Source organism: Drosophila bipectinata, chromosome 2R (assembly GCF_030179905.1).
Source record: "Drosophila bipectinata strain 14024-0381.07 chromosome 2R, DbipHiC1v2, whole genome shotgun sequence".
Lineage (NCBI taxonomy): Eukaryota > Metazoa > Arthropoda > Insecta > Diptera > Drosophilidae > Drosophila > Drosophila bipectinata.
Genome location: NC_091737.1, coordinates 13,440,507 through 13,458,866, shown reverse-complemented (window position 1 = coordinate 13,458,866; position 18,360 = coordinate 13,440,507). Strand labels below are relative to the sequence as shown.

The window sequence follows — 18,360 nt, the reverse complement described above, 5'->3', positions numbered from 1 at the left end:
TGCATCCGAGTTGAGTCATTTTAATTGCCGCCCTCTAGCTACAGATTATTATTTTCGATTTTTATGCAATGGGCTGGGTTGAGGGGGCGTGGTCGCCGCCCGATTATTTGTGTGTTAATTTGGCAAGGCCATGGCGTATGAGTGATGCATGTTGCGCATACGCAGTGTGGCCAATTGTTCTTTTTTTCCATCGTTGTTTTTTGTTTTGTTTCACATTTTTTTTGATTGTTGCAAGTGCGTGCAAATTCCTTTTGCCACATGGCTGGCGTTCTGGTCCGCGCAGCTGTGCCCCAGCCACCTCGATTCATCCCCACCAAGAATTCAAAAGCCCATTGCCAATCTGCAATGTTTTTATTTATTTTTTTTACCTGCCTTTCTAAACGGCTAAATGTCAATGAGCATTCTCCATGTCGCACGGCTGTCTGCCAAAAGATGTCAAGCATTTTCGCTAAACTTGGCCCCCGAAACATGCAGCCAATTTCCCAAAACATACAACAAAAAATCCACAAAAAAAAAATAAAAGAGGCAACTGCCCTTTTTGCAAAGTTTAAAAAGGAGAAGGGGCATGGTAGATGGATGTTGTTGCCACCAAGTGGAGCAACTTGTTTTTCGCAATGGTCGGTCGGTAGGTAAGTCTTTTGGCCAGAGGGTGTCGATATTAGTGGTATTTATTATACAGTTTCAAATCGAGTTTTCAGCTTAGGTGAAAGGTCAGCAGGCTGGACGCCCTGTGAAAGACACTGGAGCTCATAGACTGTTTTAGCCAGATTTATTGACATCCGTCTGGGCAGACATGATTAGGAACATCAGTATATGCGATTCTTGACGCCAAGCGCATTAAAATTGTTTCCCAAACGTGCAATTGAATGGAGATGAAGCTGAATTGACGATGATGCGCCCAACCGTTGAGAGTTTCGATTGGATTTCAATTTACGAGCAGCACGGCAGCAAGTTGCTAATTTTTTTGTATTTTTTTTTCTGTTAGCCAGGGAGAGATGTGGCTGAGAAGAGCGTTTGTTTAACAAGACAAGGTACATTGAGTAAACGAGATGCCGCTGTTTCTGTAAAGACAATAGTTGAATCTCGATGCACCAGCAGCCGACGCCGCCGCCGCCGCCTCCGCCTCCGCCCCATCCCCGGCATCCCTTTTGCGGCATGCAATTGTTTTTGCCGCTCCAGCTGGGGGGAACTGCAACCAACACAGCTGCACACGATTGCAATAAATGCCATAAAGTATCAAAATCTCAGCACTCGCTCAGCTCCGGCTTCGGCATCAGCCTGTGCTATACAGCTACAGCGTTTTCGTTCATTCCATTCCATTTGATTGCATTTGGCGCCAAACCAAGTATAAAAGCTGGAGAACCTGGGCTGCATCGGCACATTAGTACTGTGACAATCGAGGGCCACATCTTGCACTGCCACTTGTAAACGAAGGACTCGCCAGGATTAGTTACAAGGATTTTCTTACAACGGAAGGAGTTGTTTGCGGAAAGGTCCTATCTCTGACTTTGGGATTACAGAGAGAGTGCAGCGATGGCTCTTAAGTGGGTAAGTTTAGTGGCAAAGGATAGTGATCACAGTGCCCATCTTAAATAAAAGTTTTAAAAACGAATTTAAGGATAATTTTGAACTAGGATTTTATTATATAATGTGATTCAGAAAAGTGACTTTTTAGTTGTGATTTGGTTGTGATTTAATGGTTTCATTAGCCAAGTGATTAAAATTTAATGAAGTTTTACAAATTCCAAACAATAAGGCCTTAGGTAATTAAAGTGGTAATGACTTTTTCAATATAAAAACTCAAATATTTTACTAATTTTTTACTACTGTACCACTGCTAGTTTAGACTAATACCACAGGATTCATAGTTAGGAATGAATGCTTAAGAACATTAACAAAAGGTTAATAGATACTAATAGAGACCCAGAGGCCCCATACAGATACCTCTTAAAAAAAGACTTAAACTCACCAAAAAGGGATTTCCCAATCCCTGTTAGCATATCACAATTGTCTTAAAAAGATCAAAGTGGCCATCCCCCCAAACCGCCCACGGAAAACGCATAAATTAACAGTCCATTGGCAATCGGAGATGGATGATGGCACGCAAAGTTGCCCAAGTGCTCCGCCTCCTCCTCGGGGTCGTGTAATCCCCCGCCTCCAAGGCCCAGAGATAATCCAAATTGAACCAGTGGCGACCCAATTGGCAGCCCATTTGCAATTACTGCAATTATATTTGCAAGTAAGTAAGCTGCTGGGTGGCTTCGTTTTCGTTTTGGGTCTCCAGTTGCGAAATTCTGTCGAAGATGTCTGCCGAGGTGGTCACGAAATTCGGATCCCAGACTCTATTCGGTTGCATGTGCAACCACTGACTCATCCGTGGCGGTGGCAAATGTCAGAATTTCCATTATTTCATTATTATACAATATTATTCAGGTGCAAAGCGGGGCGACAAGTGAGCTCATCGATGAAGCTGTTAGTTTTATGGCCAAAAAGGCCCGTAAACGGTTTAAACTTCAACTTGAAAGCTCCGTTTACTTAACCTTCCCCACCGTACAAAAACCCCATCAATGGTTCACACGGTGTTGCATCTTCACTGCTGCTCCGGTCGCCAGTCCTCCGGTGGCAGCAGACACATCTTCTCTCTAACAAGAAGTCCATAAATATCAGAGTTCGCCTCGAGCTGCGACAACTTGCCAAGTGATGATGACGACGTTGATAGTTCCGCGCACATTACCAGCCTTAATGGGCGATCGCCGATCCGATTCGACGGCAACAATGGAAACGTGAGCGGATCGGATTGCGCTCCGTCAATGGGCGAATAGTTCATTCATGGAAATGGAAATGGCCGACATTTGGCAGCACTCTTGACCCCAATAGAGGTTACAACAAGGTGATCTTAGACGCCTTGATGAGAAAGAAGTTCCAGGGAAAGGATTATGAATTACTGTTCTTAATAGTCAGACTATTCCATTTATTAAAAATATGTAAAACTTTATGGGATTCAATTCAAATACATTATTTCAATTAATCTATATTTCTCACATAAAGATTTCAAAGAATTTGCATTCTAGAATATTTCATAGTTGCAACATGATCTACTGATATTGTGGGGATCTACCTCCCCACATTTGATTATAAATTCAGTTATGCCGAACTATGATGACTTTTAACATGTCTAACCCGTCTACAAACAACCAATATGAGGACCAACCAATATGTTCCCGCGGGCCAGGTCGAAGCGTGCATCGCGATGGCAATTACGGGATTTGTGTGAACTTTACATATTTTGTTTAGTATTAGTATGAATTTTGTCTCCACTTACTTGACTTTTTTGTTATGTTAATGGTATCTGAGTGATAACTATCACAGTAAATCTAGAGGATCCTAGAAAGATCGTTCAATAGGTTAATAAGAGGTATGTTCCCCATTAGTCATATTAATGGATGGTTTTTTAAAACCTCTTTAGTGACATATTTCTGATTATTTGTGAGCATACCCAGGAGATTGGGTTGGTATTCAACACTTAAATTATTTTTTTACACCTTTTAAACACAGTTTTTTTTTTATCGAAATACATACCTGTATTTGAAGTTGGCCCTGAACCCTATAAAAGGCAGCCTCTGGAGATTCTAAATTCATTCGGTGGTCAGCCTTCAACCAAGAATCAACCTCTTTTCTTTTCTTATTTTTTATTTTTGGTCTTTTTTGTCTTCTTATTTTGTCCTTTTATTTTATTTTTAAATTTGATATTGAGCACTCGCTTTATTTTGGCGTTCCAACAAGACAGACCACATAAATGGCTTATTCTTTTTATTTTATTTTAACTATTTAATTTTTGACTTACCATGGACCTTTCTGAATGAGCTTTGAGCTCTGAAAAGTTTCTACTATTTATTCAATGGAAGAGTCGGAGGTAGATGATATTTTACGCCGATTTATTTTAATCTGATTTCTTGCTTTTCATTTAAATTTTTTTTATTTAGGAAAGGTTTTTTTGATTATTGTGGTTCCCATGTCTGGTTTTGGTTCTCAGGCATCATTCGTCCACCAAGGGCTTCTTTTTATTTTAATTTTTGATTTATTAAAACTTTTTTTTTTTAAATAATCCAAGTTATATTGTATTCCATTGGTTCTTCGTCGACTTTTATTTAAACGGCCGATTTATTTGATCTGATTTCCTGCTTTTTATTTAAATTTTTGTATTTAGTAAAGTTTTTTTTTATTATTGTGGTTTACATGTCGGATTTTGGTTCTCATGCATCATTTTGAAAATTTTGAAAAAAAAATTTTTTTTTTTAAATAACCCAAGTTATGTTGTATTCCCTTGGACTTTTATTTAAACGGCTAGTCCTTTGTTCGTAGTTTATATACCCGGTACTCGAAGAGTAAAAGTTAAATTTTATTTAAAACTGTCACTGACAACTGTTAAATTTTTTTCGTAACAAACTATTTATTCGAAAATAGTTCGTTTCTAAATTTTGATGCAGATCTATACTGCGATCTACGAATCGTTTAAGGTACCCCGAAGGTTGTTTGAAGGGGACCCCCTAGAAAATTTAACAGAAAATCTAAAAAATATTCCGTTTATAGATTTTGACGCAGATTTATAGAGAATTTGCTACCGGGTATAATACCGTCGAGAAACTCGATTATACCCGATCTTTCTTTTTTTTTTTGTAATTTTTTTTTGTTCTTTCCGAATAAAAGAAAGGTTCTTATTTTTTTTTCTTCTACTTTTTATTACTTTGTTGTACCTATTTACATAATAGTTTCGACCTCAAACATGCCAGCGGAAAGTAATAAATGCTCGAATACTTCTATTAATAATTCCCAGGCTCTTTTGGTTGCAACAGTGACGCTGACTCTGACACAAGCAGCGAAGCTGGACAACAAATACCTGCCCCCACCTGCAAGTGCCGCCAGTGCAGGCGGCAGTCCTGGGGCGGGACTCCAAGGACCAGGAGGAGGTTTTGGTGGCGGCGGCGGAGCTGGTGGCTTTGGAGGCGGCGGGGGACCTGGTGGATACGGCGGTGGCACCGGAGGTGGAGCTGGAGGCTTTGGTGGTGGCAACAATGGACTTGGTGGTATCAACAATGGCCTTGGCGGCTTCTCCGGTGGCGGCGGCCCCAGCAGACCCATTGGGCCAGCACCTGCTGCGCGCCCAAGTGCTCCGGCTGGTGGCCCTCCGGCGGGTCCACCAATACCCATCCTCTCGTTTGTGAACGAAAACGATGGCGATGGAAACTATCGGTTTAGCTACGAGACTGGAAACGGCATCAAGGCCCAGGAGGAGGGCACTGTGAAGAACAAGGGTTCCGAGAACGAGATCCCTTCAGTTATGGGCTCGTATTCATACACGAATCCAGAGGGAGAGTTGGTCGAGATCATGTACACTGCGGATGAGAATGGTTTCGTTCCCTCGGGTAGTGCACTGCCAACTCCGCCACCCATTCCGGAGGCTATTGCTAAGGCTTTGGCGGCGCAGGGCATCTCCGCACTGCCGGGTGGCGGCTATAGTGGCGGTGCTGGAGGTAAGCTTTAAAATCTGTACTAAATAATTTTTAATAAACATTTATACTTATTTCCAGGCGGAGGCGGCGCTGGAGGAGGAGGTGGCTATGGTGGTGGTGGCGCTGGCGGCGGTGGAGGTCGGGGACCAGGTGGCCCTGGAAGCTTTGGCGGTGCTGGTGGCGGAGCTGGCGCTGGAGGATACGGCGGTGGAGGTGGTCGTGGCCCTGGCGGACCAGGTGGACCTGGAGGCTTTGGCGGAGGCGGTGCTGGATACGGCGGAGGCGCAGGTCGTGGTGGTGCCCCAGGTGGACCTGGAGGACCAGGTGGACCAGGAGGCTATGGAGGTGGAGCTGGTGGTGGTGCCGGTGGCGGTGGAGGAGCTGGCTACGGTGGAGGCGCAGGACGAGGTGGCGGTCCAGGTGGACCTGGAGGCCCCGGTGGACCAGGAGGATTCGGCGGTGGAGCAGGTGGCGGAGGAGGCGCAGGATATGGCGGTGGAGCTGGTCGTGGCGGTGCTCCAGGTGGTCCAGGAGGTCCAGGTGGCCCAGGAGGATACGGCGGTGGAGCTGGAGGTGGTGGAGGAGCTGGATACGGTGGAGGCGCAGGTCGTGGCGGTGCTCCCGGTGGTCCCGGAGGTCCAGGAGGACCAGGAGGCTTTGGCGGCGGCGGAGCTGGTGGCGGAGGAGGAGGCTACGGCGGTGGAGCCCCAGGGGCTCCCGGTCGTTCCGGTGCTCCAGGTCTCCCAGGTGCTCCAGGTGGTCCTGGTAAGTCATTTTTCTTTCAATTAAGAAAATCTTCTGAAATATCAAATTATCCTTCAAAGGTGGTCCTGGAGGCTCTGGAGGATTTGGTGGTAGCGGTGGAGCTGGTGGTGCCGGAGGCTATGGCGGTGGAGCCGGACGTCCAGGTGGACCCGGAGGTCCTGGTGGCCCCGGGGGTCCTGGTGGTCGACCTGGAGGCTCCCCTGGATTCCCTGGCGGTCGTCCTGGCAATCAGTATGTACCACCTCCAGCGGGTGGTGGCGGCGGTGGGGCTCCAGGAGCTCCTGGCAGGCCCGGTGCTCCAGGTGGTCCGGGTGGTCCTGGCGGTCCTGGTGCTCCGGGTGGACCTGGATCCCAGTATGTTCCTCCACTGCCCGGAGCCGGTAGCCCAGGACGCGGCAACGGGGAGTTCAATCCCCAGACAGGCTATAGCTATTAAACCCGACAAAGACACTCTACTCTCATTAAAATCTCTCGGATCGAAGAAATCTCAGTGCAACGCAAGCTGCCCCAAATCCTCTTTCTCTTCCCCCTCCTGCCCTCACCCGCAAAAAATGGTTAAATTATTTATGTAAGATTTCCCGAAACCTCTTCTGTTTTTTTTCCGTGACAATGTGAGCAAATTTCAAAATAAATGAATTTTTTAAATGGATATGAGTTTGTTTTTTTTTTTTAAGATAAATGTTTTGATTTCCGAAGGATTTAAGTTTTTTAAGAAGAATAAAAGAAAGCAGTATATTGACTTTTCTGTTGCATGTATTTCATGCCTTTGAGTTGTGACTACATCGAAGACTAAATGAAATAATTGTTTCAATGGAAGTGCCCCGATCATTTCTTTGGTGACTTCTTGAAGCGTCGGCCATACTGGTTATAGCCATATGGGTCCACCAATTGACTGGGTCTGCCTCTTAGTTGTTGGGTTATAAGAGCCTGTTGCTGCTGCTCATTCTGTTGCTGCTCTTTCTGCTGTTGCTGCTGTTGCTGTTGCTGTTGCTGCTGCTGTTGCTGGTTGAGGTTTTGCTGCTGCTGGGTCGTAAGATTACTTCCGAAATGCTGGCCAAATTGTCCGGCATATTGCCCGGAGAGGTGTCCGGCGTGCAACTGATTGAACGGCTGATCTGGCTGATATTGTCCAGAGTTCTGTTGCTGTTGCTGCTGCTGGAAGTTTCGTTGTTGCTGCTGTTGCAGCTGATTCTGTTGTTGCTGCTGCAATGGATTCAATGGCTGTTGGCCAGGGAGCTGCGGGCGAAAGGGGGCGTTGGGCAGCGGAGGTGGCAGTTGCCGGAAGGGAGTCTGGTACGGATTTAAATTGGGATTTAGAACACCTTGCTGATACTGTTGGGCACCCAGAAAGTACTGCGGGGAGGCAGGAATGCCAGTTCCTTCCGCTCGGAATCCATTCTCGTCGGCAATATACCGAACCGTAATGGGAGTACCCTCCGGGGAGGTGTACGAATAGGAGCCCTGGATGACCTAAAGGGACAAGGAATGTTATAAAAAAATACAGGTTTAATTGCTAAAGTTGAAAAGAAGACTTGAAGACAAACCCACCTGAGCCTCAACTCCTTCTCCATAGCCCAGATTCTTGACATATCCCTGCGCCTGTGCTGTGGTTCCATCGGCAGTCGAGTATCCATAGGAGAAACTTCCATCCAGGTTGAGCTCGTTCTGGTAGGCAGTGATCGGTACATAGTTTTGATTATATTGATTATAACGATTATAGGGATTCTGCAGGCCAGCAGCTCCGGTCAGAGCAGGAGCCAAAGGATTGGCCAGCGGGTTCAAAGGATTCCTCTGGCCCGGAAATAGTCCTTGGCCCTGAACCGGATTGGGCTGGCGTCTTTGAAATGGATTATTCTGTTGCTGTAGAGGCTGGATCGGCTGCAATGGTCGCTGTCCTTGGAATCCTGTCCCTGGCAACTGGGCTCGACAAGCCGATAGCCAAAGACTGGCCAGCAAACAGGCCACCCATCGGAGGTGCCTCGCGGTGGACCGGGGATAGCGGGGTCTGGACATTTAGCCTGTCAGTGGGCGGTGGATCATAAATCTCGAGAAATTACACGCTCGATAAATTCGACGACGTCTCACTTTCGCACTGAATTATAGCTGGGAAACACACAACCGATTTTCAGATCTCAAGTCACTCGGAATATCACTGTTTGAAAGCCGTGCCACGACTGCAATTGCTATTCTTACCGCTAGCCGTATTTATGCGATTTCATAGTGATGTTGCCATATACCTATGTCGGTACATATAGCGGAGTAGGCCCTAAAGCTTACTTCCAGCGTAAAAACAATCGACCCAGCGACCTGGCCGCTTCCTGTGCACATTACTGGAAAAAAAAATATATGAAGCCAGAACCAGGTCCAGTGTAATTTATCTGCGTGTTAACAAGCCGCTGGCTTGGCAGCTTTATTGGTTTTTTATTGGCCATTGACAGAAGGACAAACGAATTTCGTTTGGCTGATTGATATCTTCATGGTGGCCTGGCCCCGTACTCTAATCTTCGGCGCACTTGTTTATGATGCAGGGCTAACGTATGCAAATTCTTGGCTTTTTGCTCCAGCACTTGTCTTCTCATCTGCCTCGAAGGTGTTTGTGTGAGTTATGTGCTGGAACTCGGCTTCAGCTGGTGGTCAAGGTGCCAGTCGGACCTCAACCCGATGCAAAAGCATCATTTACCAAAAGCATATCTCTATCTCCAGGATAGCCTGAGAGTTTTGGAGCCGTAGGTGATCCATTGTTTTTGGATTTGTGTATTTGCACGCTCCAGTGGGGTTATTCATCATGAGCAATCCCCCGCACGTCGAGGTGTGCTGCGTTTGCAGTCACTCATTTATAATTGCCTCGTATCTGACAGATACTTTTCACCCGTTCTCATTTGTCATCTGTTCGAGCTGCCATTAAAATTCGAACATGTCTTATTCCATGTTCCAGCTTAAACTATAATTGCCTTATGCTAATTTCTGATGAGGTTTTCCAGGGCTAGTCAGGGTCAACGATATTGCCAAATCATGTTGGGCTTGTTAAGTATTATTTTTGCAAAATGTAATTATAGGTTTATCATGGAGTGTGTTGATGGTTAAAAGGGTAGTATGAATTTTCTTAAAATTTTCTGAAGTGGTTTTTGTTTTTTCTAATCTAGCCTAGATGCATGCAGTAACTTAAAAATTATGGTTTTTAATAGCCAGCCTAAAAGAAGGCTACTAAATAGGGGAAAGATAGGTTCCACATTAGGCCAGAAGAACATCATAATGCCCTGCAGCTACTTGGTTATTTTATATCAAACTTAAAGTAAACTTAAAAAGTAACTATGGGCTAAACATACTTATACACTTTATATTTTATTTATTATTTTCACATTATATTATAAAAATGTTTTATTTTATATTGCAAAGCAGCAGTTTCCACGATTGGCATCTTAAATATGATTTATATTACTTATTTTAATTATAGTTTTAGTATAATATCATTTATTTTTATTACCCAAACCCTAATAGCCCAAATTAATCATATTATTAGAGATAACACCTTGATTTAATTATTATATAATTATTGGACTGCCCCCATTTATTTTTACAAATTAACCCCATAAGTTATTCATCTGCGAGTGCCCAATATTAATTATACTTTTGTGTTTGCCCCACATTGGCCAAGAGTGGCAAGATTGATTTGCCATTTGAATAATTTACCAAAAAAATAAAAGGAAAAAAACTGGAAGACAAAGCGCCGAAATAGAGCCCAAGTGAATGATGATGCCGGGGAGGAGTATGGCGTATGGGGGATGGGGTATACGAATAAAAAATGGCTCGCCAAATTTATGCAGAAATGCGAGACAACACCGTGTTGTGGCTCGATGAGCAAACCGCATTAAAGCCGGGTCGGGTCGGACACTCCTCCCACGATTCCGACTGCAGCATCGTATTGTCAGAGCCTCAAATTCAAGTTAGAGCCAAAGTTGGACAGCAACGAATGCGACGATTATTAATAGACCATGGCCTGAAAGTTGCACTGCATCTAGTGATGTTTCAAATGTTTTCCAGTGCAGTTGGGGCTTTGACATTTCGTAATTCCATTAACTAGAAATTATGACCGCCAGCGGGGCTAATTGATTTACTTTGTGGCTGTGCGTAGTTCGACTGCTGATTCTTGCCGACTATCTGGCTGTAAGGCTTCTGGTTCCGGCTGGTAGATCTTGGCTAAAGGTTAATGTGTCGCAGCTCTGAATTATGACCTCGCTGGCATTGCAGCTTCCAATCTACATTAATGAGTTTCCACTTCTGTGGCAGGCGCGTCAAAAATGCCGCTCAGTAGATAGACACGGTGAGAAATCCTTGAAGTTGGTAGAAAGGGAAGGATCTACAAGGAGGCAAAGAGTGGTCTAGTTTCATGAGAAACTTAGGAAGAGGTTCTAGGGGTTTCTAATACATAGTGCCTCCCCCTTTTTCTTCAAGTGCATCAATTGCAAGAGGGATTCAAATTCGACTCGGCAACTTGGGGGAGCCCCAGAGAATCAATTTATTAACACGTTGCCCGAAAGCCTGGCCAGAGCACTTTGGCAAGTGGAACTGGAAATTGGAACTGGGCGGGCCAAGGCAAATGCCAAAATGCAACTTCTGCCGCAGATGCTGTTGCTTTTGATGCTGCTGCTGCTGTTGCTGCAACATTGCGAAATTGCTGGAAATTATTATTGAATTCTTTTTTGTCTTGGCTGTGTTAGTTTTTGCCATAAATGTTAGCCGCTTCTCACTCTCAATAGCGCCGAGAGGTGCCCACCCACTGTAACAGAAACTCGGAATTCAGAATTCCGAATTGGAATTTGCATGGAAGCGATTTGCAGCCAGTCAGCCGTTACCATTTCTGCACCTTTCGCTTGCCACAATGCCACACAGTCAGCTGTGGAGAATTTGACAAATTTTATTAGCTGCTGCACCTTCTCAGCTGCCCCCACACAACTGTGGCATATGTAAACGATGCTATCTGCATTGTAAACATGACAGTTTATCTGGGCGAAACTACTACTAATGGGCATTTGAATTGCAAATCTATGGATCAACGAACTCTTTTGTGGCTTAACCCCCAGAATACTCGCTTTGCTACTTTCTACTGACCTCAAAAGCATTCCAGATTGCATAACAATGGCTACACAGAAACCAAAGAACTAGATTAAAAAGAAAGTCCGGTTAGCATTTCTTTCTTTGATATATTTATAGGTCCTACAGATACTCTTTCAATACACTATTAGGTTTTGATTTTAAAGAGGTAGCAACAAAAAGCTTCTATTAGGAAATTAATAACATTAATCATTTAAGGCCTTGATGTCTAAATTACATCATTCTTATACCAAAAAAATTATCTTTTTTTCCGTGTAGAAAGAAATGGCCAACTGTTTTGGAAGTCCAGAGTGCTATAAAAAGCGCAGAATCTTTTGTCCGCGCCCAGTATTTGCATAAATCATGTTCGCATTGGTAAGTGGCTAGCCACGCTCAAGTCGTATGATAACTGACTCCTCCGTTCTCCACCAGTTATGGATCTTGGCCTTTAGCCAACTTCTTTGGAGTTGGCCCGCTGAGAGTGCTGCCATTGATGGACCAAAGCATCAGATCTTCAAGCAAGAACTGGATGGCTCCTATTTCTTCTTGTACGAGTCGCCCAATGGCAGTTATCGCGAAGAGGTCGGAATAGTCAAGGACCCGCAACTGAAAGAATTGGACGGTGATCTGGAGGTGTCCGGCATATATAGCTATGTCGACAGCCAAAGTGGCCAAAAGGTGGAAGTCAGCTACTCGGCAGACGGCGACAATGGTTTCTTGTCTCGAGTCAAGTATAATGTAGAAGCCAGTTGAGACAATTGGCCAGGGGGAAGCTAAAAATAAATATCTATAGAGCCATTAGCTTTGATGGGGCACACATTCCTGCCAAATGCTAGCCAGACGATTACCAAAGCCGGCCGCCGATCCAGGTTTGTGAAAACGGGCCAGTTGAGTGCTCAGTTTTGGAGCCAAGGAGCGGCACACAGAAAAAAATCATAATATATATCAGATACTTATTAAAATAAGACTTATAGTTAAAAAAATATATAAACAAAGATTTTAAATAGATTCTTTATTTTTTAAGATTTTTTTTTTGAGTGCACAGTCCAGCTCATCGTTTGGATATTTAATTTGCGGCAGATTTCGAAAATTAGTTAAGCTGTCAGAGTTATAAATTGTGGCAATAGCTTGCCCTTTTTGGCCAAAAAACTGAAAGCCAAATGTCGTTCGGTGCAGTGAAATGAATTTGTATTTATCACCCGATCGTTTATTATTATAAATTGTTCCTCGCGGAACTACCGATGATTGAATTAATGGCGCCCGAATGCAAATGAAATTACTGATGCGCCCCATCGCGATTCTGAATCGAGTCGTTTGTTGTCAGCCGGAGAAGATGTCGATGCGATCGATTGGATAATGCCCTGGGCGAACTGCATCAGATCATAATATAAATTGCATCAATGCTGACATTTTACACATTTCTGGGATTGGTGTGACTGGATGAGGTGCGACTGATTAATCGCGACACCTGGCTGGCGAGTGGGTGCGATTTCTATGTGAATTATGCAGTTGCAGAGGCTGTTAATGGATGCACTGATCGGTGTCATCAATCCCAAATACAAGACTGACTCACAAGTGCTTTTGGCACTGTGACACATTTTCTTGTCACAAACTAGACTACCGAAAAGACTGACCCACAGAGTGGGACCTTGACATTTAAGCCGAATTGAATATTTGAAGTATTCGGACGTAGCGTCCACATAAAAACGGGATGCAAACATGTTTGGCATGTTTAAAATTTGGCAGCAGGAGTGAGCCACTATAAAAGCCAACTGGCCCAGACGCATTGACTTCACACGCGTTTTAACTCTCGCTTTCTACGCTCCCCCAGACCAACAAAATGAACAAGCTCGTAAGTGGATTATATAATCGGGATATAACTGTTTGAAACTAAGGATAAAATCCTCTTCTAGCTGCCCCTCTTCGTCCTGGCTGCCCTGGCCACCGTTGCCTTTGCCTTTCCCGAGGGCCTTGAAAAGGAAATCATCCCCGTTCTCAAATCAGAGGTTAACAAACGTCCCGATGGATCCTACGATTCTGCCTACGAAACCGGCAATGGCATCGTCCACAACGAGGAGGCTACAATCCAAGACAAGGGCACCGAAGACGAGGCCCTTGAGGTTAAGGGATCCTACAAATACGTTAACGACCTGGGCCAGGAAATCGAGGTGTTCTACACTGCCGGAAAGAATGGATTCGTTCCATATGGAACGAGTATTAACCCTGAAATCACAGCCGTGGCTGAGGCTGCCAAGGATTTGCCCAAGTTACCGGAGAAGTCAGAGCTGCACTAAGCCAAGATCTCTTAGAAGTTAGTTTCCAGCCAACGCGTTGTAAATAGACCAAAAAAAAAAACTATCTGATCTACATTCGAAGCATTTTTTCTCTCTGTGTCTGGGGATTACCTACCAAAAGAGACCTTGAAAACAGAGACTCAACGTTGGCATAGTATCGCCGTCGTCGTCGTCGTCTGGGATTCCGTATGATTAAACACACGTTTGTCCACTTTTGCCGGTACAGTGAGGTCTGCCCTGGGGGCACAATCGAAGCACCTGCTTCAATACTTTATTACATTAGCCATTAGCTTTGATCAACGACACATCGAATTAAACGAAACAAAGACCTAATGAAGAAGCCAAAAGCCAAGGGATCAAAATTGGCCATTTAATGAGGCATAAATCATGTCGGGAATTAGCATAACTAATGGAGAAAGAACGTTTTTTTTTTGGGGGATCGGCACTATTAGCTCACACGCCATATGGATGGATACATTGGGTTTCCAGGAGTATCAGTACGCCCACGTAGAACAGATAGTAAGTCACCAGAAGGAAGCCGCAGGCTCGTCGCATCTTGAAGTTGGTGGTCATGGCGGAGATCAACGAGAAGAACATACCCACCTCCAAAAAGATGCAAGCTGTCTCTCCATACGAACCCTCACTGGGTTGATATCTATCGGGATAGGCCTTAATCGTCTGAAAGAGCAGGGGTAGTGCCAAAAATGCAAAAGTGGCTACAAATATGGATTATTGTCGATGACTAATATTAGATTTAAATCAAAGACAAAACTTACTGAAGACAGGCGAAGAAAAAGTGGCGGTAAAAGCCATTCTGGGCCAACCCTGATGGGCCAGGTTGAGATTGGTGACCAGAGATCTGCTCTGGACAGCCCAACAAATGACAGTGGCGGTGGAGAATTGGTGGCTCATTTGCATGATGGTCGAGAGGGTGAAGAACATGGCATATAGCTCCGATGTAAGGATAAATATAATTAAGATGGAGCCCAAAAACGCAAATATCGATGTAAACTGAAACAATATTTTCTAAAATAAAATCTATGATTATATTGTTTAAAACTTACTCTAAATATTTTTGGTCTTGTATCGGTGCGAGTGCAAAAAAATACGATTACGCTTAGAGGAAACACTGCCACCCAAACGACAAAACATATGGGCAAGTTTATTTTCGGCATCATTTGAACGCGCACAGCCTCACCCAATATATAGGAACAGTAGGTGGGCACCAGGTTAATCTGGATAACGTAGAGGAGCTTGGACCAGCCGTGAAGGGGCTGCTCCACATCCACCACCGGAATCAGTAGACGGAGGGCCATTTCAATGGGCTCCTTGAGTATCAGATAGGCCCTCACCAGGAAGGTGGCCTCCCGGTAGCGGGCAAAATTAAAAAGGAAAATGGATCGCCAGAATTGAAGAAACAGGTGTTTGTTTCGGTGTCCTGAAGTGTGAGAGTGTCGAATCACTGTATGCCGTCTTATCGGAAGCTGAGTCTGCGGCATTAGGTTTTCTAAAAGTTCATTGTCGTAGTCATCGTAGTCATCATAGAAAGAACTTCGCTTTCGCTCGAGAGCTAAGGAGTTTTCGAATGAAAGGCTTGGATTTTCTTTGAATCTGATCAGTAAGAATACCTTTAACTTGGGACTTGAGCAGTTGCTGGTCCACAACAGCCGTGGCGACATAAAAAATGAATATAAGGGCCGCCGGTATTGTGTGCTCCAAGCCGATGCCCTCCCGCCGCTTGTGGAGGTAGTCCATATAGGCGGTGTTCACGAATAGAAAGCCAAAGTCCCGAATAAAGTAATTCGCCTCGACATAGAATGGATTGGTGAGCATCACCAGCCCAGCCACAAAAATGTGCAGGAACATGGTGACGGCGGCGCAGGAAAGGAAGGAGTTGCTGCTGATCGGTAATCCAGCAGCGATGGTTGTGAACAGATCTGGAGATCCATTGGCAATGGCCAGCACAGTAACTCCTGCCGTGCTCTCATTCAGCCGGAGTGCATCCGCAATACTCTTCAAAAGAGGACAGAAGCTTGAATGGTACTCGGAAAGTGATGAGTGTTTCGGCGGTGACTACTTATGTTGGTACTCACTGATGGATTATCGCCAATTGCATCATCCAGAAGATGTAGATCAATAGGATCGCCATAAACAGTACACTCCAGAAGGTGTTGAACTTGTTGCGGGTGTCCAAGTGGCAGTAGTGCCAGTCCAGATAGTTGACCAGATTCATGTTGGAGGTGCAGTCGTTGGTGTTTAACACGTAGTGGCATCTTTGTGGCTCAGGGAGTTGGTTGACATTTATACAAATAGACTCACCCCGTATCATTTTGCTAAAGATTCAGTAAACTTATTTTTAATTCAAATAGAAAAAAACCGATTGAAATACAAACGTTTGCTTTTCTTCCATTACTTTCTTGGGGGTCTTTATTTTAAAAGGTCTTTATCTTTTATAGCTTTATCTTGATTTTTTAATGTAATCTAATATATATGCTTTCTATACCAACTTTGTTGCTTGCGCTGATCATTTATCGCAACCTGATGTCTGCTTAAATTAGCACTAACCATTTAAATAATTATTATTTGTTTTTAGAATGCAGAATAGAGTCCGCATTTCACATGCAGCTGCTGTCGCTCAATAAATTGGTTCAAAGGCGGATTTAAGTTCGTTCGAGATAAGAAATCGTTTTATTACTAGCCAGTTAAATTAGGATTGCACTTGGTTTTAAAATTATAGAATACTTAGTAGCTATATGGCTATAGGGCTAGAGCTTAGGCAGTCTTGGTCTCCTCCTCCACCTTCTTCTCGGCCTCGACGGCGGGCTTGACCTCCGCCTCGGGCACGGCATCGAGCACCACCTGCACGGGCACCACCTGGGACTCGGCGGCCACGGCGTCGGACTTCAGGGCAGGCACCTCCTTCTCCACGACAACCTCTTTCTCCTTGGGAGCAGCAGCAGCAACCTCCTGCTCCACATCCTGGGAGCGTCCCTTGCGGAGCTTGTACTCCTCCTCGGGCACCTTGGGCAGGTCAGCGGCGGCCTTAGCCAGGGCGGTGATCTCACTGGGAATGATGGTGCCCACGGGAACGAATCCATTCTTGCCGGCTGTGTAGTGAACCTCGACGGTGTTGCCATCGGCATCTATGTAGCGGTAGGAGCCGGAAACCTCGAGGGCTTCCTCCTCGGTGCCGGCATCCACGACCACACCCTGTTCCTGGCGGTAGGACTGATCGCCGCCCTCGTACATGAAATGGAAGGATCCATCGGGCTGCTTCTCGGTCTCGAACTTCAACAGTGGCACAATTTCGCGTTTCTCGGTGGTGGTGCTAATTTGGCCAATACTGGCGGCCAAGGCTCCACTGGCCAGAGCGAACAAACAGACGGCAATCTTGAACATTTTTTGTTGGTTTTTGAGTTTGAGTGTTGGGAGAAGGTGTGTGATGCTTTCCTTGGCAATAACCGATGACTGACTTACCACATCTTCTGACCAGGCTTTTATATATCGCCACTTGATGTGCGCAGCAGCCGCGAATTAGCATCTTCCAGTCCATTACGCCACCACCGAAAAAAATCCTAAAACAAAAAAAAATATATAAACTGAAAGAAAAAGAAACAAAACAAATCGTCAAAACACCAAAGAAATTCTATGGAAGCGGGCAGAATGTGATTTAATAAAACACTCACAGCCGAAACGAGATTTGCATATTTATGATTCAGCTTTGTTTCGGAGATCGAAGCGGAGAGGTCACTCCGAAGATGCGGGGCCCTGTAATGAGTGCGAATTTTGGGCGATCCCATAATCCACATACTATGTCGAGTCAAGAGCTTCTCCAAGAATTCCGGCAATAGTTGAAATTCCCATACGAACAGGTTAACAAGACTCACACACGTCATAAACTTGTTTCCAGTTGGCGGTTGGAAGTCGATCCATCACTCGGAATGCCCAAAAAAAAAAAAAGATGGATATCCATGCGAACATCTGATTGATTCCGAATGTTTAGGAAACTGCACTCCATTAGCATATTTAGTGCATATTTGCACACGCTCCAGTAGACAAAGGGGCATAAATTAAGATACATTTGATGTTCGCTTAAAATGCACTCACATATCCAGTTTTCGGATCGCACGCGATCACCCATCACACGGGAAATTGTGTGGTGAAGAAAAAAAAAACTATAAACTGATGGTGAGTAAGCCAATCTCTGTCAAATTGTATGTCAAATGTGAAAAATGTAGTAAACCGACGCTGCCAACGATGGCCGAAAAGCTCTTCCTCTCCGCCAAACTGCAATTTGGCCAAAAAAGAGGAAAAAAAAAAGCAGCGCGAAGGCCAAAACAAAACGCGGGCAACCGCGAAATTGGCCAAGTAACATGGAAAACGTACGAAAAGGAAAACCAACTGAAAGCCAACTTCAAAAAGCAGCTAAAAGCGAGAGGGGGCGGATGGTGTTGGCTGTAATCTCGGGCGATGTTCATCATGTTCGTGATCATCTTCACAGCAGCAAGGTAGTTACACTGAGAAAATTTGTATGTCTTTAGTATTTAAAGCTCATTAACTAGTAAAAACTTTGAATAGGAATTTCTTTTAATGTAGAAATGAAATGAATCCACAGTTACTGGATTTTCCTTGCAGTTATTGCCGTAATTTTTATGAATTGCAACTGACATTTCCTACACGTTGGCAAAGTTTAAAGTTTA

At 44.6% G+C, this 18,360-nt stretch overlaps 6 protein-coding genes across 9 annotated transcripts; 3 read left to right on the top strand and 3 right to left on the bottom strand.

Moving 5' to 3' along the window:
* Positions 1 to 1,375: 1,375 nt before the first annotated feature.
* Cpr47Ef (Cuticular protein 47Ef) lies at positions 1,376 to 6,924 on the top strand. 2 transcript variants are annotated; one of them, XM_017250341.3, is made up of 4 exons: positions 1,376 to 1,548; positions 4,835 to 5,531; positions 5,589 to 6,275; positions 6,335 to 6,924. In XM_017250341.3, exons 1-4 carry the CDS (start codon positions 1,534 to 1,536, stop codon positions 6,709 to 6,711), a joined length of 1,776 nt encoding a protein of 591 aa, XP_017105830.2. In that variant the 5' UTR covers positions 1,376 to 1,533; the 3' UTR covers positions 6,712 to 6,924. The 2 variants fall into 2 exon arrangements, with proteins under 2 accessions (XP_017105830.2, XP_070135039.1); XM_070278938.1 differs by lacking the exon at positions 1,376 to 1,548 and adding an exon at positions 3,644 to 3,913.
* An 86-nt stretch (positions 6,925 to 7,010) lies between these two features.
* On the bottom strand, positions 7,011 to 8,435 carry Cpr47Ee (Cuticular protein 47Ee). The gene is made up of 2 exons (XM_017250439.2): positions 7,824 to 8,435; positions 7,011 to 7,745 (listed from the first exon to the last, which is right to left on the bottom strand). The coding sequence occupies exons 1-2, from the start codon at positions 8,286 to 8,288 to the stop codon at positions 7,101 to 7,103; spliced, it is 1,110 nt and encodes a 369-aa protein (XP_017105928.2). The 5' UTR covers positions 8,289 to 8,435; the 3' UTR covers positions 7,011 to 7,100.
* Positions 8,436 to 10,289: 1,854 nt separating this feature from the next.
* Cpr47Ed (Cuticular protein 47Ed) lies at positions 10,290 to 12,341 on the top strand. Of its 2 annotated transcripts, none has more exons than XM_017250293.3 (3): positions 10,290 to 10,596; positions 11,646 to 11,741; positions 11,799 to 12,341. In XM_017250293.3, the coding sequence occupies exons 2-3, from the start codon at positions 11,730 to 11,732 to the stop codon at positions 12,117 to 12,119; spliced, it is 333 nt and encodes a 110-aa protein (XP_017105782.2). In that variant the 5' UTR covers positions 10,290 to 10,596; positions 11,646 to 11,729; the 3' UTR covers positions 12,120 to 12,341. The 2 variants fall into 2 exon arrangements, with proteins under 2 accessions (XP_017105782.2, XP_070135164.1); XM_070279063.1 differs by lacking the exon at positions 10,290 to 10,596 and adding an exon at positions 10,897 to 11,455.
* An 801-nt stretch (positions 12,342 to 13,142) lies between these two features.
* Cpr47Ec (Cuticular protein 47Ec) lies at positions 13,143 to 13,720 on the top strand. The gene is made up of 2 exons (XM_017250857.3): positions 13,143 to 13,218; positions 13,280 to 13,720. Exons 1-2 carry the CDS (start codon positions 13,207 to 13,209, stop codon positions 13,658 to 13,660), a joined length of 393 nt encoding a protein of 130 aa, XP_017106346.2. The 5' UTR covers positions 13,143 to 13,206; the 3' UTR covers positions 13,661 to 13,720.
* Positions 13,721 to 13,861: 141 nt separating this feature from the next.
* LOC108131422 (mitochondrial sodium/calcium exchanger protein) lies at positions 13,862 to 16,047 on the bottom strand. Of its 2 annotated transcripts, none has more exons than XM_070279034.1 (5): positions 15,754 to 16,047; positions 15,289 to 15,673; positions 14,725 to 15,230; positions 14,437 to 14,671; positions 13,862 to 14,376 (listed from the first exon to the last, which is right to left on the bottom strand). In XM_070279034.1, the coding sequence occupies exons 1-5, from the start codon at positions 15,931 to 15,933 to the stop codon at positions 14,114 to 14,116; spliced, it is 1,569 nt and encodes a 522-aa protein (XP_070135135.1). In that variant the 5' UTR covers positions 15,934 to 16,047; the 3' UTR covers positions 13,862 to 14,113. The 2 variants fall into 2 exon arrangements, with proteins under 2 accessions (XP_070135135.1, XP_017105781.2); XM_017250292.3 differs by having other exon boundaries at positions 13,864 to 14,376; positions 15,289 to 15,692.
* Positions 16,048 to 16,319: 272 nt separating this feature from the next.
* Cpr47Eb (Cuticular protein 47Eb) lies at positions 16,320 to 17,143 on the bottom strand. Its single transcript, XM_017250855.3, has one exon. It carries the CDS (start codon positions 17,057 to 17,059, stop codon positions 16,433 to 16,435), a length of 627 nt encoding a protein of 208 aa, XP_017106344.2. The 5' UTR covers positions 17,060 to 17,143; the 3' UTR covers positions 16,320 to 16,432.
* Between the last annotated feature and the right edge of the window lie 1,217 nt (positions 17,144 to 18,360).

Bases quoted from the DNA above. Each gene is read 5' to 3' on its own strand.
- Cpr47Ef (XM_017250341.3), top strand. The intron at 5,532-5,588 runs GTAAGCTTTAAA...ACTTATTTCCAG, and splicing joins CTATAGTGGCGGTGCTGGAG to GCGGAGGCGGCGCTGGAGGA. The intron at 6,276-6,334 runs GTAAGTCATTTT...TATCCTTCAAAG, and splicing joins AGGTGCTCCAGGTGGTCCTG to GTGGTCCTGGAGGCTCTGGA.
- Cpr47Ee (XM_017250439.2), bottom strand. From the start codon at position 8,288: ATGTCCAGACCCCGCTATCCCCGGTCCACCGCGAGGCACCTCCGATGG. The intron at 7,746-7,823 runs GTGGGTTTGTCT...TTGTCCCTTTAG, and splicing joins GAGAAGGAGTTGAGGCTCAG to GTCATCCAGGGCTCCTATTC.
- LOC108131422 (XM_017250292.3), bottom strand. From the start codon at position 15,989: ATGATACGGGGTGAGTCTATTTGTATAAATGTCAACCAACTCCCTGAG. The intron at 15,231-15,288 runs GTATTCTTACTG...AAAACTCCTTAG, and splicing joins GCTCAAGTCCCAAGTTAAAG to CTCTCGAGCGAAAGCGAAGT. The intron at 14,672-14,724 runs GTAAGTTTTAAA...ATATTGTTTCAG, and splicing joins CAAGACCAAAAATATTTAGA to TTTACATCGATATTTGCGTT.
- Cpr47Eb (XM_017250855.3), bottom strand. From the start codon at position 17,059: ATGTTCAAGATTGCCGTCTGTTTGTTCGCTCTGGCCAGTGGAGCCTTG.